This window comes from Gossypium hirsutum, chromosome D11 (genome assembly GCF_007990345.1).
Source record: "Gossypium hirsutum isolate 1008001.06 chromosome D11, Gossypium_hirsutum_v2.1, whole genome shotgun sequence".
Classification (NCBI taxonomy): domain Eukaryota; kingdom Viridiplantae; phylum Streptophyta; class Magnoliopsida; order Malvales; family Malvaceae; genus Gossypium; species Gossypium hirsutum.
Genome location: NC_053447.1, coordinates 3,003,827 through 3,019,562, shown reverse-complemented (window position 1 = coordinate 3,019,562; position 15,736 = coordinate 3,003,827). Strand labels below are relative to the sequence as shown.

At 31.9% G+C, this 15,736-nt stretch overlaps 2 protein-coding genes across 2 annotated transcripts; one reads left to right on the top strand and one right to left on the bottom strand.

Annotated features, from left to right (window-relative positions):
* Positions 1-20: 20 nt before the first annotated feature.
* On the bottom strand, positions 21-2,165 carry LOC107912112 (proteoglycan 4). The gene is made up of 2 exons (XM_016840172.2): positions 694-2,165; positions 21-557 (listed from the first exon to the last, which is right to left on the bottom strand). The coding sequence occupies exons 1-2, from the start codon at positions 1,164-1,166 to the stop codon at positions 296-298; spliced, it is 735 nt and encodes a 244-aa protein (XP_016695661.1). The 5' UTR covers positions 1,167-2,165; the 3' UTR covers positions 21-295.
* An 8,724-nt stretch (positions 2,166-10,889) lies between these two features.
* Positions 10,890-14,049, top strand: LOC107912113 (glycine-rich RNA-binding protein 2, mitochondrial). Its single transcript, XM_016840173.2, has 5 exons — positions 10,890-11,112; positions 11,875-12,028; positions 12,119-12,187; positions 12,598-12,704; positions 13,324-14,049. The coding sequence occupies exons 2-5, from the start codon at positions 11,884-11,886 to the stop codon at positions 13,837-13,839; spliced, it is 837 nt and encodes a 278-aa protein (XP_016695662.2). The 5' UTR covers positions 10,890-11,112; positions 11,875-11,883; the 3' UTR covers positions 13,840-14,049.
* Positions 14,050-15,736: the final 1,687 nt, after the last annotated feature.

Genomic DNA, 15,736 nt, shown 5'->3' with positions numbered 1-15,736 from the left:
AGAACAATCTGGTTCCATGTTCAAAGTTTGAACTTTATTTGAGGTAAGATTGAAAATTGATTCAAGCTCAATTATTTGTGTTCAAACTTGAGTTTGAATTGAATTTCCAAGACTAGTTGACATTCTTTTAAGATAAATGGATCTTAAATGTTTTTCAATTCAATGGATAATGTAATAACAACAATAGGGAGAAAAATTGATAAATGACAGTGAAAATAGAAGCCCTCATAAACTTGTACAGCTAACATGGAATCCATGGTGCTTGTTCATTCATTGCAATGCAGTAGTAGTTCTGTCAAGAACCCGAAGAGCAACAAGAGAAGCATCCGAACCATTTTCTTGGACCTCCGCTTTTGGGTGCATTAGGTGCTGGAGACTTTGGGGTTTCCTTAGGGCTTTCTGAGGCTTCTTTAGGGCTCTCAGGTGGTGTCTGTTGTTTACTAGCTGTTTCTGATGGTATCTCGGGGATTGTTTCAGGGGTGGAGGGCAGTGATGGTTGGGTTTTGTTCTTTGTACCTGGCGCCTCTGTTCCATTTTTATCTGCTTCCCCTGTCAATCTTCATTACAAGGAAAAAAAATGTAAATCAGGATGTTATTGCCTTGCCTGTGATACTACAGCATTCAGTTTGAATATCTGCAATTTCCGAAATGTTGCAATAAAAAAAAAAACACATTTTCTTGATGAAAGCTTACATAGGGAAGGCAAAGGATTTGAGACTTGCGTCCGAATTTCGGGACACACTAGTGGAATGAGGTAGGTCTGGAGGAACATTGTCCTTATGTTGAGATTCTTTCTCCATTGTTTCAGCCGCATTTGCTTCGATAACTCCATTGCTGCCCTCCTTTGAGTCACTTCGTTGCTCAGTAATTTCGGCTGTTATCTGATTATTATCCGGAGTTTCTGGTGGTGTGAGATTGTGACTGTAATTATGCTCGCCCGATTTCGACATCCAGTTCAGTTGCTCCCTTGTGTAACTCATGTTCCCCATTTGAATACTAAACAATGATTCACTGGAACACATGCTCCAGTCCGTAGGACCTGCAGTGGTTGTTCTAGCAAAGACATATGATGGAAGCCTATTTGATGAGTCTTCAGCAGGTTGTTCCATAGCTGCTGCTGTTTGAGGATTTGGTGTGGCTGAATCAGATTGTTCGCTTTTCGGCATAGAGTTAACCGGATTACATTCAACCAATCCAACCACTTGATGATCACGGATGAAGATGAAGATAATGAGAGGGGAGAATTTAACTTTTTGTCCAATGAAACACGACGGTTTTTACTCGGAGTAGCAACTCGGTCGTATTTAAATCACCGCTGATGTCACGAACTCCGTTCACATTTCAGGATTCTGATTTCAGGTGCTGTACCATCTCAAGACCCAGAAATTAATGCTATAAATAACACGCCAAATCGGAGTTCCAATTTTTTAAGAAGCAAAAACAAGCGAATGGAACTTAAAACCAGATAGTTTCTAACAAATAAAAACTAAAATTGCTTGTTTGTTAATTAATTTCTCACCAAATAAGATGATTAATCGTTATTAACCAAAAAAACCCATCAAATAATGAATTTCCCATTTTCATTATCCTAACAGAAAAAAAAAAGTCACACCAAGAAATAAGCATATACCAAAAAAAAAATTAAAACTTACATTAAAAATAAGAAAATAAAACGAAGGAAAACAACGAACTTTCAATGAATCCCAAATCAAAATCTCTAGTTAATCATCCACTAACAGAGTAACAATGAAACTAAAAAAAAACGAAACAGAAAAAAGAATTTTCGAAAAACAAGAAAACTAGAAAATATGAGAGAGAAAATGATGGAAAATTTTGGAAATTTTGGATGAGAGGGAAAAATTGAAGGGCCTGGCATTGGTATAGGCAGTTTTGTTTCTCTGTTTTAACTATAGTAATAAACGGACTTTATCCGCCCGCTTCCAACTAACGGAAAATTAATATCGATACAAATTAATATCGGTTCTTCCCGGGATGAAATTCTCAGGGTGACACGTTGTTACTCTTTAGCCGTTAAAAATGTTCCTATCTAAAAAGTCAGCATAATCAACAGTTAGTATCCGTTCTTCCGAGATTGATTAGTGAAATAAACTAGAACCTGGTAATTTTTGCGAGCTTGATAAAAAAAAACTGGAGCAAGGTTCAAATTTGATCTCTAATTTTGAGTGCACAAATGGCTAAAAATCAAAGATAAGAAATTATAAGAATCCTAACCCCTAACTCAATAACCCAAATTATAAAGATTTTATATTTAAATTATTTATACTATGCATTTCTTAGCAGCGTGGGATTGGTAAATTTGGTAATGTAGCAAACTACTAAAATTCATTGGAATGTTTGTTGGTTGCATATTGGTTTACTCCTTTGCCTGAATAGACTACTTGGGTATTATTAGTTGCCGTGGCTTTGTATGATCTTGCTGCAGTTTTGTTGCCTGTTAGGCCCTTAAGGCTTCTTCAGTTTACGAGGCCAGACCTGTTACTCGTCGTGATTACGGTTCAAAGGAGGGTTTAGAGAGAAAAAGAGAAATGTTGGGCAGGATTCGGTTGATAGTTCAAATCTGAATGGCAACGTTTTATATGGTTCTAATTCTACTCTAGTTACTGTTTAAAGCAGCCATAATGGCATGAGAATTGCTATAGTGGAAGAGAGGCGGGTTTCAGAGAGGAATGTTGAGCTTCCGGCACCATTAGTTGATCACCAAATGACTGGCCGAGACATCTCGGCCGAAAGTTCGGGCGAATCTAGGGGCTAGCAGGGCCCAGCCCTTTAAAATGAATAAAGGTAAAATTATACTTTAGCCCAATCCTTTAAAAATTATAAAATTTTGATTTAATCCTTTAAAAGTTACAAAAATATAGACTATTAAAAATTAAAATTTCATTCGGTCCCCCTAAAAAACTTTTCTGACTTCGCCCCTGTCTAAGGGTTGAGTTTCTTGCGGTGTTATCGAGCTTGGACCGGGGGACCTAATCTTCTATGTTGTGCTAGTTGGTAGGGCAGCAATGCATGATCTTCATGACAGTGTATGCATGTTATCTTGCCATTGTAGCTGGTGTTTAGGATCAACTTCTTATGAATCATGATTAATTTCTTCATGAAGTTCTAGTGCTTGCCTTTAGGATCAACTTCTTTTAATTTTAAATTTAGTGTAAAATGTTACAATGAAACTTTATCGAAGTTGCAAAGAAGCTGTATGTGTCTACTCTGTAAATTTAGCTTTTTTAATATTTTGTTTAAATTCAAACCAAGTGACATAAGGGTAATAAAATATTTAAAATTTGCTTTCTATTAATATTTATATAATTTCATAATTAAATTCAAATAAAAGAAAAAGTAAATTACACCCAAGGTCACTAAGTTATTAGTGACTTCACATTTTGGTCACCTAAAATTGAAAAATTACAAAATAGTCATTGAACTATTCGAAAATTTTCATTTAAGTTACTGGGCTTGTAATACCCCGAAATTTTTTACAGTAAGATATTATTTTTGATATGGTAAGGAAATAAAGTGACAAAAAGGATAATTTTGAGTTATGACAACATTGGGAAGTATATTATGACATATTAATTCAATAAAGGATTAAATTGTAAAAGTTAGAAAAGTTTTGTTACCCAATAGTAAATACTCAAAATTTGAGGGGTTAAAATGTAAATATGAAAAAGTTGAAGGATCAATAGTGTAAATCTTTTAAGGGTGGAATAATCTAGAACCTAAGAAAAATGGATGAATTGGAACCAAATTGAATAGATGAAGAATTATGAGGGACCAAAATGTAATTTTACCAAATTAAGTGATGACTCAAGGATGGAATTTTAAAAGATCTAAAGGGTAAAATGGTCAATTAGAAGAGAGAGAAATCTAGAAAATAATGATGATGTTGGAGATATTTTAGATTAAATAAATAAATAAATATTAGTTTATTATATTTTGATTTGATTTTTTTTCTTAATGATATTTTATTACTTTATTTAGTGTATATATATATGTGGAAAGAAAGACGGAAGCCATCATCCCACTATTTTTCCATGCATCAATGTGAGAAGAAGAGAGAAAGAAAGAAAGTTTTGCTTTCTTTACAATTTGATCCTCACACCAAAAATTCACAATTTTCACTTAGAATTCAAAGAAATTTCCATAGCCACCAAGAGAGAAAATTGATAAGGAGACTATGGGGAGCTAGAATATCAAGTTAGATTCAAGAAATAGAGGCAGGAGGAGAGAGAAAATCAAGTTAAAGATTGAAATCAATAGAGCAAGGTAAGAACATCAAGATTTCAATATATTTTTGAGTTTGATATTATTGAAAAAGTACGAAATTGATGTTAATGTAGGGTTTTATTATATAAGGTTCTATATTCTTGATATGTTAGTGAAGAAAAATAAGAGAAAGTGATGGGAAATACTATAGAGAAAGGGAATAAGGGTGTTATAAATTTAGTAATCAACATTTTGCACTAAAACACTTTTGGACAGAAACAATAGGTTAACTTTGAAAAAACACCATAAATCATGGAAATTGAATTAGAGGATGAAAAAAAATGACATTAAATCTTATTGAGTCTAGTTTCTCATATAAGAAACGGTGTAATAAATGGAATTGTAAATTATGAGATATAATAAATTTTGTGAGACAATGTTAGAATGAATTCGGGTTCCCCTGTTCTGACTTTGGAAAATCATTAAAAATTGTAAAAAGATTATTATGAGTTATAATTTATATGATTAGAATCCTTAATAAGTATATTTTAAAAATGAACAAACGAGAACATCATCCGAATCCTATATAATGATATAATTAATTTTTAGTGAAGAAGGGTCAAAACTGTCAGACAGCAGAACAAGGATGACTTTTAATAATAAAATGTACTTATTGGCTTAACCAAAAATTATGAAAATTTTATGGTAAGAATATATGTGAGTCTAGTTTCAGATAAAATTTATGTATCTCAATTTTGAGTTCTTTAGCTTAAGATATAATTAATTTAGTGACTATAACTCAAGTGAACAGCTTGTTATGAGTAAACAAGTAAATAGTGGTAATATATATATCAAGGATGTGGAATGGAGTGGAGGAGGAGGAAAAATAATATATGTGAATATTCAGCTAATATGAGTTTATTTTAAAATAGCTAATTTACATGTTTTAGGTTAAGGACTAAATTGAATAAAATTAAAATTTTAAGGGTAATTTTGTAAAAATGTCAAAAATAACCAAATTGCATGAAATGAATTGTTTTATCATTTAAATTAATAAATTGAATGAAATATTAATTTAGATCAAGATTTGGGTGGAAATTCGAGAAAAATGGAAAATTACCAAAATGCCCCTAAATTTTGATATTTCTGTAATTTAGCCCGATAAGTTTGTGTAACTTGAATTACATTCTTAGATGCTTGAAATGTATGTTATTGATGAAACATTGATATATTTGATAAAAAGAAAAAAATCTCGGTTGAATGGAAGGAAAATTCGATGGATCTTTGAAAAGGAATTGACGGTAAAAAGGATCTAGCCCGGACGGGTGATCTTGATATAGCTCTCCCGAAGAATATGTGGAAAATGGATTTAGCCCGAACGGGTAATCCGAATTAGGGTCTGAATTTAGCCTGGACTGGTAATTCAGATCCAAGCTCATTAGAGTAATTGTCGTTGCAAGGGATTTAGCCTGGACTGGTAATCTTGACAATACTCTATGAGTTTATATTACAGGGGATTTAGCCTGGACTAGTAATCTCGCTGTAAGAAATGAGGTTCGCGGGAGTGTGCTCTCTTGCAGGGGATTTAGCCTGGACTGGTAATCTCGCTGTAAGAAATGAGGTTCGCGATAATGTGCTCTCTGAATTGAAAAATGTGCGCACGTGAATATAGATTGACGAACCCGAATTTGTACACTAAAGTGTACCCTTGAAAATTCATCGAAATTCTGAGAAATTCAACGGGATAAAAAATAGAAAATGATAAGTACATAAAATCATGAAATTAAACTTGAACTACATAGAAATGATAATTATTTGATATACTAAAATATGACATGGAAAATACATGTATGTGAAACGTGCCTGATAATTATGCATATTCAAGATTATGAACTGCTACTGGATTAAATATACATATAGAACTTATAAAAAAATTTATGGTACATGAAATACTGTCATAATGAATTGAATAATTTATATTTAAGAAGAAACAACAAGAAAATGATATGTATCATGACATGTAAATGTGAGACTATCTTTGATACGTTGATACAAGGAAAATTATGTGTATTAAGACGAGTAATAAATTTAAGTGAAACATGGCGAGAAAATAAGTTTGTCAATATTAAAGTACGCTAACCAATATTGTTGCTTGAAGTTTAGGCAAGTGCCAATTTACTGTTGAATGGTAATATGTTTAATTATAAGGTGCATTGGAATGGTAAGTGCTTAGATGAAAATATAATTGAGCTTATGAAATAGTGAAAAGGTTTCAGTTATGTAATTTCTTATGAAAAGATTTGTTATGTGATACGCCCATATGAACCCTGCAACTAATTCGGAAATTAAAAAAAAATTAAAATCTATATATATGTATATATATATTTAGGATTCTGCGAAAAATTCCCTATGATTCCGATTTAATCCCAGTATGTTCCTAGTAAATGTTTTGGGCTTCGATAGCCCAATAGAGGGACGTTATGATTATTTTCAGAATATGAAAAATGATTCAGAATTATTGAAAATGTTCAGTAAACTCTGGTAATGCCTCGTGCCCTATTCCGACAACGGATACGGGTAAGGGTGCTACAAGGCTGTTAAAATCGCTGTTGTATGGTCTTCTTTGTTCACCCTGCTTACACCAATTAAAAGTTTTTTTGTCCCTTCCTCTTCAACAGTTCATTTTGTTTTCATGAAACAGCTTTAAATGTAACAAATTTGAAAACAAAAATCCAAACAACTTTCTTCTTCGATCTTTGACACTGTCATATTGACTTGGATCTAAGGTATGTTTTTTTTACTCATCTATGGGTACTGATTCACCATATAGATCGTCGAATTATTGTTTGGAGCTTGCCAGTCAGACCTTAAAAAAAAAACTAACAACCCAATGACCTAAATAAAAACTTTGGACATAGTTTAACCAAAAACATATTCTATTATTAAATTACTATAATTTAACCTAAATTGAGTCCACCAAACTCTGTAAAATTTTAAAGACCCATCGTAGGATCGATGTTCTTTGTTCTAACAACCTGTTTTCAGTGAAATCGGAACAGTGATTTCGGGACAACAAATCCGAGTTCGGAATAAAAATTATTTTAATATTATTTCATGGTCTGCATTATGATAGAAAGTTCTTATGAAAATTTCGTAAGGAAATTTTACCGATTACATGTTTAATTAGATGGAAAGGACCAAATTGTATAAAACGCAAAAGTTGGGTTCTAGTAGCTATAGGTATCAAATAACTATGGAATTCAAAATTTGAGGTCCTTATATGGTAAATAGACCAATTATAAGGGTTAGTAGATAAGGATGATTAGTCATCAATGAAAAATTAAGAAAAGAAAAGGATAAAATTGGAAAGATGAAAAATAAAGATGAAAAATAACAAAATAAAGAAAAATATCATCATTTTATCATCATATTTCCCAAATAAAATATGGAAACCCTAGCCATAGATAATTGAAGAAATAAAAACTTATTTGGCCTAATTAGGTGAGTATTCAAGTCTCGTTTTTAATGATTTTTATATTTTCGAGATCGTAATAGCTTAATTTAGTTATCTCTGGGATTAATTTGCAAAGTTATCAAAGTACTAGGGTTTTTCCATGGATGAATATGCATGAATTATGACATTTATGGTAGGAAATGAAAGGTTGTTGATAGATAAACAACGTTTGTAAAGTGAATTTTGATGAAATTGTGATATAGAGACTAAATTGTAAAGATGTAAAATTCATGGAAAATTCTAAATTTTATGAAATACATGAGCTGTTATTTTTAGATGTAAAAATCAGCTAGGCTTGGAATAAGGATTAAATTGCATGAATTTTATTTTTCGAGCTTAGGAACGAAATAGTCATTAATTAAAAGTATAGGGGCAAAATGGTAATTTTACCTAAGATGTGAATTGAATATGAATTGTATTAAATTGATGTTATATTCATTTGTGTAGATCCGGATAACTCAAATACGAAGCTAAATTATGGAAAAGAAAAAGTATCGGATTAGTAGATTTTGCATTTACGAACACTTGTCAAGGTAAGTTCGTGTAACTAAATTGAGAATTTATATGTGTTAATTGAATTGTATGTATGTGTTTGTATAATTGTCATTATATGAAAGTATTCACATAACCGACAATGATCGATAAGTATTAAGTCCCATTTGAATAAATGAAATTCGATGGATACATGGTTCCCGAATTGGTTGTGGTCCTGCATATGTTGCAGACACGCAATAGCTCAAAAGAGCGTCCCATTATTAGCTCTTATGAGAATCCCAATATATGGCCCTCTCGAGCTTCCCGTTATATGGTTCTTACGAGCTTTTCGTAAATAGCTCTTCGGAGCATCCCGATTGGTTGTGATTCTGCATGTGTTGTAGACACACCATAGCTCTTATAAACGTCCCGTTATATTGCTCTTTGTGAGCTTCCCGATTAAATGTTCTTTGTGGGCTTTTTGATTAATGACTCTCCTGAGCTTCCCGATATGGCTTGTTTGAACTTTCTGATATATGGCTATCCAAAGCTTCCTGATTAATGGCTCTTCGGAGCTACCCGTTATTGGCTCACATGAGTTTTTTGATTATGGCTCTTATAAGCTTCCCATTATACAGCCCGAATAAGCTTCTCGTTACATGGCTTACATGAGTTTCTCGTTATATGGCTCGAGGGAGGGCTTCCCGATTATGTGCTTAAATGAGCACCCTCAAATATGAATTGATGGATTTTAGATTCGCACACCTCATGTGTACTACACGGAATAATATGAATATGAGATGAATTGTTATGAGTATATACTTGAAACACAAATATATGATTTGTACATGTTTCATGAATACTTGACGTGAAAAGTATAAGTATATGAAAATTGATTATTGATGAACTCATATATGTTTCTTAATATTCATGTGAATTACATGACTAACATGTTTGATGAGGATATGTGTTTAGGCAATGGACCAATTTGCTTTGGATGTATTTTATATGCTTACCTTAAATGTAAATGAATGGTAAATTAATTTCCCGTTATACGAACTTACTAAGCTTTAAAGCTTACTCTGTTTATTTTCCTTGTTTTATAGTTTTCGGAAGCTTGTAAAGGTTGGAAGCTGATCGGAGCTACATCACATTATCCTTCAGCTCGTTTCGGTATAAATAGTAAAATTTCTTTTGGGTATAATGGCATTTATAGGCTAAATTTGACCAAATGAAGGCATGTACGTGTTTGGTTGTGAATTGCCATTGATATATGGCTTATGTTTGATACATTTTGATATATATATATAAGTATATGGCCTTATCAAGGTTGATGCGTGTTTTGGTATAATTGATTGATGGTTAACTAATAGGCAAGTTGTAACATGGCTTGAGTTGATACAAAATATGAATATATATGTAAGTAATCAAATTGTTAAGCATGGATACTTGATTATATAACATGAAATGTTAATAAGACTTGGTTTTGGTTTGATTCAAATGTTTTATATTAGATTGGGAATATTTTTAAGTGTTAATGTAGGTGCAAGACATGTTTGGGTGAGAAATAAGGCTTGGAAATGACCTTATTTTGTCCACACAGGCAGAGACACGAGCGTGTGTCTCAGCCGTGTTTGACACACGGCCTAGCACATGGGCGTATGTTTCGACCGTGTGTCTTCTGTATCTTTAAAATTTAAAACAGAATGCTCAGGATTTTTCACATGGGAGTGTGGCTTGGCTATGTGACCCCTGCACTTACACACGGCCTAGCACACAGGTGTGTGACTTGGCCATATGACCTAAGTCAGAGAGTTACACGGGTATGGACACGGGCGGGGACACGACCGTGTGCCTTATTTTGAATGCCCACACGGCCTGAGACATGGCTGTGTCTCTTGGCCGTGTGAGCCATATGGCCTGATCACACGGGCGTGTGTACCCTACACCTAGGAAAAATTTTGAAATTTCGCGAAAAATTCTCTGAGTATCCGATTTAGTCCTGACTTGTTTCTAATGTATGTTTTGGGCCTCGAGAGTTCATATAAGGGACTTTATGAATAATATCTTACATGTATGTTAGATATTATGAAATGCCTGTATTTGATCTGTTTATTTCGGTAATGCTCCGTAACCTTGTTTCGACGATGGATACGAGTTAGGGGTGTTACATTTGTAGCAAAAGAATATCTATTTATAATGAAAAAAACCTCAAATTCAAACTTATTATAGTCATGGGGATAGAACTTAAGTTTGACAAATCGTGAAGCATTAAACAATCTCTTTGCTTCAAATTCGCCTAAGTCAGCCATAAGAAAATAGTGCATCAAATGATTGTGATTAGTTCTAATCTACAATAAGAGAGTCAGGGCCAAATCAAGGGGGGGTTGGCAGGACTCGACCCCCTTAAAATGAAAATAATTTTAATCCTTTAAAATTTTAAAAAATTTAAATTAGTAAAATTAAAATTGTACTTTGACCCATTAAAAATAATAAAAATTTGATTTAATTTTTTAAAAATTACATTTTTACTATCATAAAAATGACAATTTAATTTTGGCCCCGAAATTTTTTTCTAAATTTACTCCTAAAGAGAATTCTAACATATTTAAACTTTATACATCTTTATCTTAGTAAATATTTGCAATTTAATCAAAATTATAGCAATAAGCATCAAGGTGTGCCTCAATAGGGTTCTTTTGCACAGCGGGTGACATTACCAACTTGAAAAACACTGCCAATCACAAGCTCACACGTGTTAAAAAGGTTATTTCAAGGAGAGTATTTATAGATTATGAGCGCCGCTCCGCCTTAAAAACCCCGAGGGTTTTACTTAGCGACGAACCTGCAAAGAAATATATCAGTCACTGTCCGTTCTCTGCATTCAGTTCCATAGGCAAGGGGTAGGCTTCGAAAAAACCCCTAATTTTTATCCATTTAATCCCTTATTCATTTTTTTTATTTTGATTATTGACCTGTTCGTTAGACTGTTTCATTTATCGTTACAGGTGTTTACTTTTTCAAAACTTCCTTTAGTATTATATATTTTGTTTTTATATTTCAAATTAGTATGTATGATTTGCTTTGGTTTGTTTTTTTGTCTGCTTAAGATCAGTGAAAGATTGGTTTTGGGGGGACAATGTTCGAAAAAGGAAAAAAAATGAGTGTTTCTTAGAAAAGTCTGAATCTTGGGTCTTCCTTTTTGTTCCTTTGGGGGTTTAAAACCAATTAAAAAAAAGATTAAATCTTGTAAAATATGTTTTTAAATTTTACCTTATAGTATTGGATCACATATTTTGATTATTTTTATGTTAATTTATGGCTCTTTCTTTAGAAGCTATCTTTGTTTAGTACTATATAAGTGATTATTGTAATAAGCCATCTCTTTTTCTTCTGCATTTCTTTAGATGTTTTTATAGTTTGTTTAGGTTTTTTGCCACTGATTTGTTAGTCATGGTTTTGTGTTTTGGTTTGTCATAATATAGTTTATGCTTATACAAATTTTAATACTTTAATAAATTGTATTATATAGATTTTGATAAATTCATTTTTTTGTATTAGATTTACTAATCGTGTTTGCATATTGTTAAGTCTAGGTATTAGCTTTTATAATTTATCAATTTCGTTTGCTGGTTTTGATCTTTCTTTACTTATTTGTTTACTAGGTTATAGCAATGGCTTTCTTAAGTAAAATTGGAAGTATACTTAGGCAGACCACAAGTATGCATGTCAATGCTGAGTTGTCTGCATCAAGACCGGGCCTATTTCAAGTGTTGAGAAGCATGTCAACATCGCCAAGCTCGAAACTTTTTGTGGGAGGTCTGTTGAACTTTCCACTGTACCAATCAAGCCATTTTTTAAGTTCCCTGGTTTTCTTCCAGCTTATTGTAATAATTTTTTTAATTGCAGGTATTTCGTTCCAAACAGATGATCAAAGTCTGAGAGAAGCTTTTAGCAAATACGGTGAAGTTATTGATGGTATGTTATGATGAATGAATTCCTTAATTCAACTTGTTAGTGCTGTTATAAGCCAAACTGCAAAGTCTCAAGATGTTTTAATCTTGTTTTCTACATTTTGTATGAGGTATTCAAGTATTTTTTTAGTATAGGCTGTGTTGTGTGAACGCTTTAGGTGTCATCCACGAACTGTTCTATGAAATGATTATTTGTTTCTGACTTTGAGTTTGCTTATGTCTCGGTGCTTATGCTATTGATTTGTTAATTGGGATATGTTTATTTGTTTCCAACTTTGAGTTTGCCTATGTCCGGGTGCCTATGCTATCGGTGCACCAATTGATTTCCCTGTTGGTTTTCTAATCATCGATGTTGTTTGCTTTTTACCAGTTTCAAGTTTGTAAAACTGCTGATTAATTTTATATTTCTTGTAGCACGAATAATTATGGATCGAGAAACAGGCAGGTCCCGAGGATTTGGCTTTGTCACTTACACCAGTTCTGAGGATGCTTCCAGTGCACTACAGGCCTTGGATGGTCAGGTAATAATATAGAAGTGTATTTGGATTTTGCTGATTTATGTGTTACTTTGATTAATGTTGTTCTAAGTATTGTGCCAAAGAAAATGTTTTGACTTTTGTTTTTCTTTAAGTATTTATGCGAGACACATATTTAGACATGGGTATGGATGTGACTCTTTCAGGACCATTCAAAAACATATTTTAAAACAAAAAACATAACCATATCTTACACTCACTACTCGGGTCTGAGTAACTAGCCTTTGATTTTGGCAATATGGAAATATCAATTGGTTGCTGCTGGTAAACCTTATAGGATCCTAATATGTTCATACACATGTATGCATATGTGTCAAACACCGGTATTTCAATCAAGAATCAATGAAAAATAGAAACAACACATGTATTGAGTATTTTGTAAAATCAAAACCCAAAATGGTCCACTACCAAAGTGACCCTAAACTTGAAAATAACCTAATAATTTTAAGGCCTAAATTTACCTAACCCTAATTAATCAACCCCATCCAATTGACAGGTTTAGTCTCAACTTGTAACTTTTTGTTACTAAAACAATAGGTAAGAGTGTAACGTGTGGTTTTATCATCTTTTTTGGGAACTTTTGTGGCTGAATTCTTGTTTGCAGGTTCTCCATGGCCGTCAAGTAAGAGTAAACTATGCAAATGAGAGGCCTCCTCGTAACTTTGGAGGTGGAGGTTTTAATAGCGGTTATGGCGGTGGTGGATATGGTGGTGGCGGTGGCAGCTATGGTGGGGGCAGTGGTGGCTATGGAGGTGGTGGTGGGGGCTATGACAGAAATGATGGTTTCTCTTCTGGAAATTATGGAGGTAATGTTGGATATGGTAACACTGGTGGTAGCAGTTATGGAGGTCAAGGAAGTTATGGTGGTGGTAATAACTATGGCACCGGTGGTGTTAGCTATGGTAGTGATTTTGGTCAATCTGGTGTAGATGGCGGGAATTTCAATGTAGGAGGCGGTGATAGCTTTTCAACTGGAGGTTCGACCGGGTATGGAGGTGACTCAATGGGATTTGGTGGTGGTGAAGATGGGTACAAAGGAGGAGCTTATGATGGAAATGATGCCCTGAATGACAACTCAAGAGATGAAGATGAAAGTGGTGACTTTGTCAAAAGGGCATGAAATAAACGTGTTTGAGCTTTGAGGTATAATTTAATGGCAGATTTCTTTTGGCTTTAGTTTTAGTAATCTTTTTCTCTGAACTAACCTTCTTTATCAATTTAGTTTTGTGTGAATCGTTATCTCTGTAAACCTTGATACTTTTCAGTGTTTATCATGGAGAAAGCTCAATATTGCTTGGAATAATAATTTATGCTCCAAACATTTGCTTTATTTTTCATTTAGCTTGTTGATTTTGGCCAGATTATTTGTTTGGCTCAACAGATTTGTCCCCCACAGCCTTTTTTTTAACTACTAATTTTAAAAAATATTAAAAATTTATATAAACTTGTAAAAACGTTAAAAAAAATTATATAAACTTTTAAAATTTTTTAATTAATTATAAAAATGAATGTTTTTAAAAAATTATAAAATATTAATATATAATTATAAAAAAGTTATTTACTTGTTCTTTGTTTTGAAAATTAAACTTTTAAAATCAAATTAAACACGTGGCAATAGGTATAATTGAATAATAAAAGTTTAGTTTTATAGTATCTAACCATATAAAAAATATAGGTCAAAATTACAGTAATGTACTAAATTATCAATTAAAAAGGATAGAGTCCCACTATTGTTATTTATTGGTGCAAGATCAAAAATATTTGATTTGACACGAAAATCACTTTAATGATTTGATAATTATTTTCATTATTTAACAATTGGTCTTATGTTATTACTTCATTCGGATTTTAAATTTATTTTCTAAAATAAGAAAGTAATATATGTTTTTTTATAAATTTATTTTTGTATATTTTTGTATAATTTATTATAATTTTAAGAATTTTTAATTTTTATGATTTTTTAAATATTTTAATCAATTTATAGGCTTACAAAGATTTTTAATATTTTTAAATAAAATTTCACATCTTTTATGATTTTCATAAAATTTTATAATTTTTTATTAGAAAATTGAAAGATTAATTTAGGTTGTCATGTATTGTTATTTAATTAGTCCGTCAGTTGATTTTAATAATTTAATGCAGTCAAAGATAGAAATCATTAACAAAAGAACTTAGTTGATTTTTTTTATTAATGACAAGTGTTCAATTAAATGCGATTGTGAATTAAGTCAAGGAGGCAAATCGTTTTTTTTCTAAAAGCATTTTATATTTATTAAAAATCCTATTACACGTTAAATACAATTTTAGAATATAAATGTGTGTTTAAAAATAACATATAATAAATAATGAAATTTATAAATTGAAAGTAATTAATAATAACACGTTAAATATGTATGTTACTAAAATTAGACTAAATTATTTATCATAATGTTTTCATTAATATTGAATTGGTGTCGAGTTAATTTGTGACACAAACTTAATTAAATACATTATTAATACATATAATTGGTGAAAGTAATAGAGTGTGCATAATAAAATAAAAATATTTAAAAATATTAAAATAATGCTTTAGTTGAATGGTAAATAAAATGTTTTATTGATATAATTGATGTGGTTCGAATTCTACCATATAGATATTTTTATTGAGTTTTTGAAGTGAAAAAGATTTAAAAAGACTAAAATACCTTCAAATAATATCACTTTTTTTATTATAAGAGGATATTTTGATAATTTAACAATTGAGTTGATGATCAACTTAGTAAAACATAAATAATAGTATAAAATAATTAAGCGAAAATAAAATAAAAATAAAAATAAAAAACTAAGAAAAAGGGAGGGAACGTGGGGAAGAGAGAGGAATGAAAAAGTAAGTCTACCTAAATGTTACACACCTACCTCGGTGCAGTAAAATAGATATGGAACTAATTATTGAAACAAAGAAGATGAAAAGTTTTATGCATATCAGACGGTCAAAAACATACTGAATGATGGGCGTCATATCACCGATTATTAACCAC

Coding starts and splice junctions, on each gene's coding strand:
- LOC107912113 (XM_016840173.2), top strand. CDS start 11,884: ATGGCTTTCTTAAGTAAAATTGGAAGTATACTTAGGCAGACCACAAGT. Junction 12,029..12,118: donor CTCGAAACTTTTTGTGGGAG/GTCTGTTGAACT, acceptor TTTTAATTGCAG/GTATTTCGTTCCAAACAGAT. Junction 12,705..13,323: donor TACAGGCCTTGGATGGTCAG/GTAATAATATAG, acceptor TCTTGTTTGCAG/GTTCTCCATGGCCGTCAAGT.
- LOC107912112 (XM_016840172.2), bottom strand. CDS start 1,166: ATGCCGAAAAGCGAACAATCTGATTCAGCCACACCAAATCCTCAAACA. Junction 558..693: donor AAATCCTTTGCCTTCCCTAT/GTAAGCTTTCAT, acceptor CTTGTAATGAAG/ATTGACAGGGGAAGCAGATA.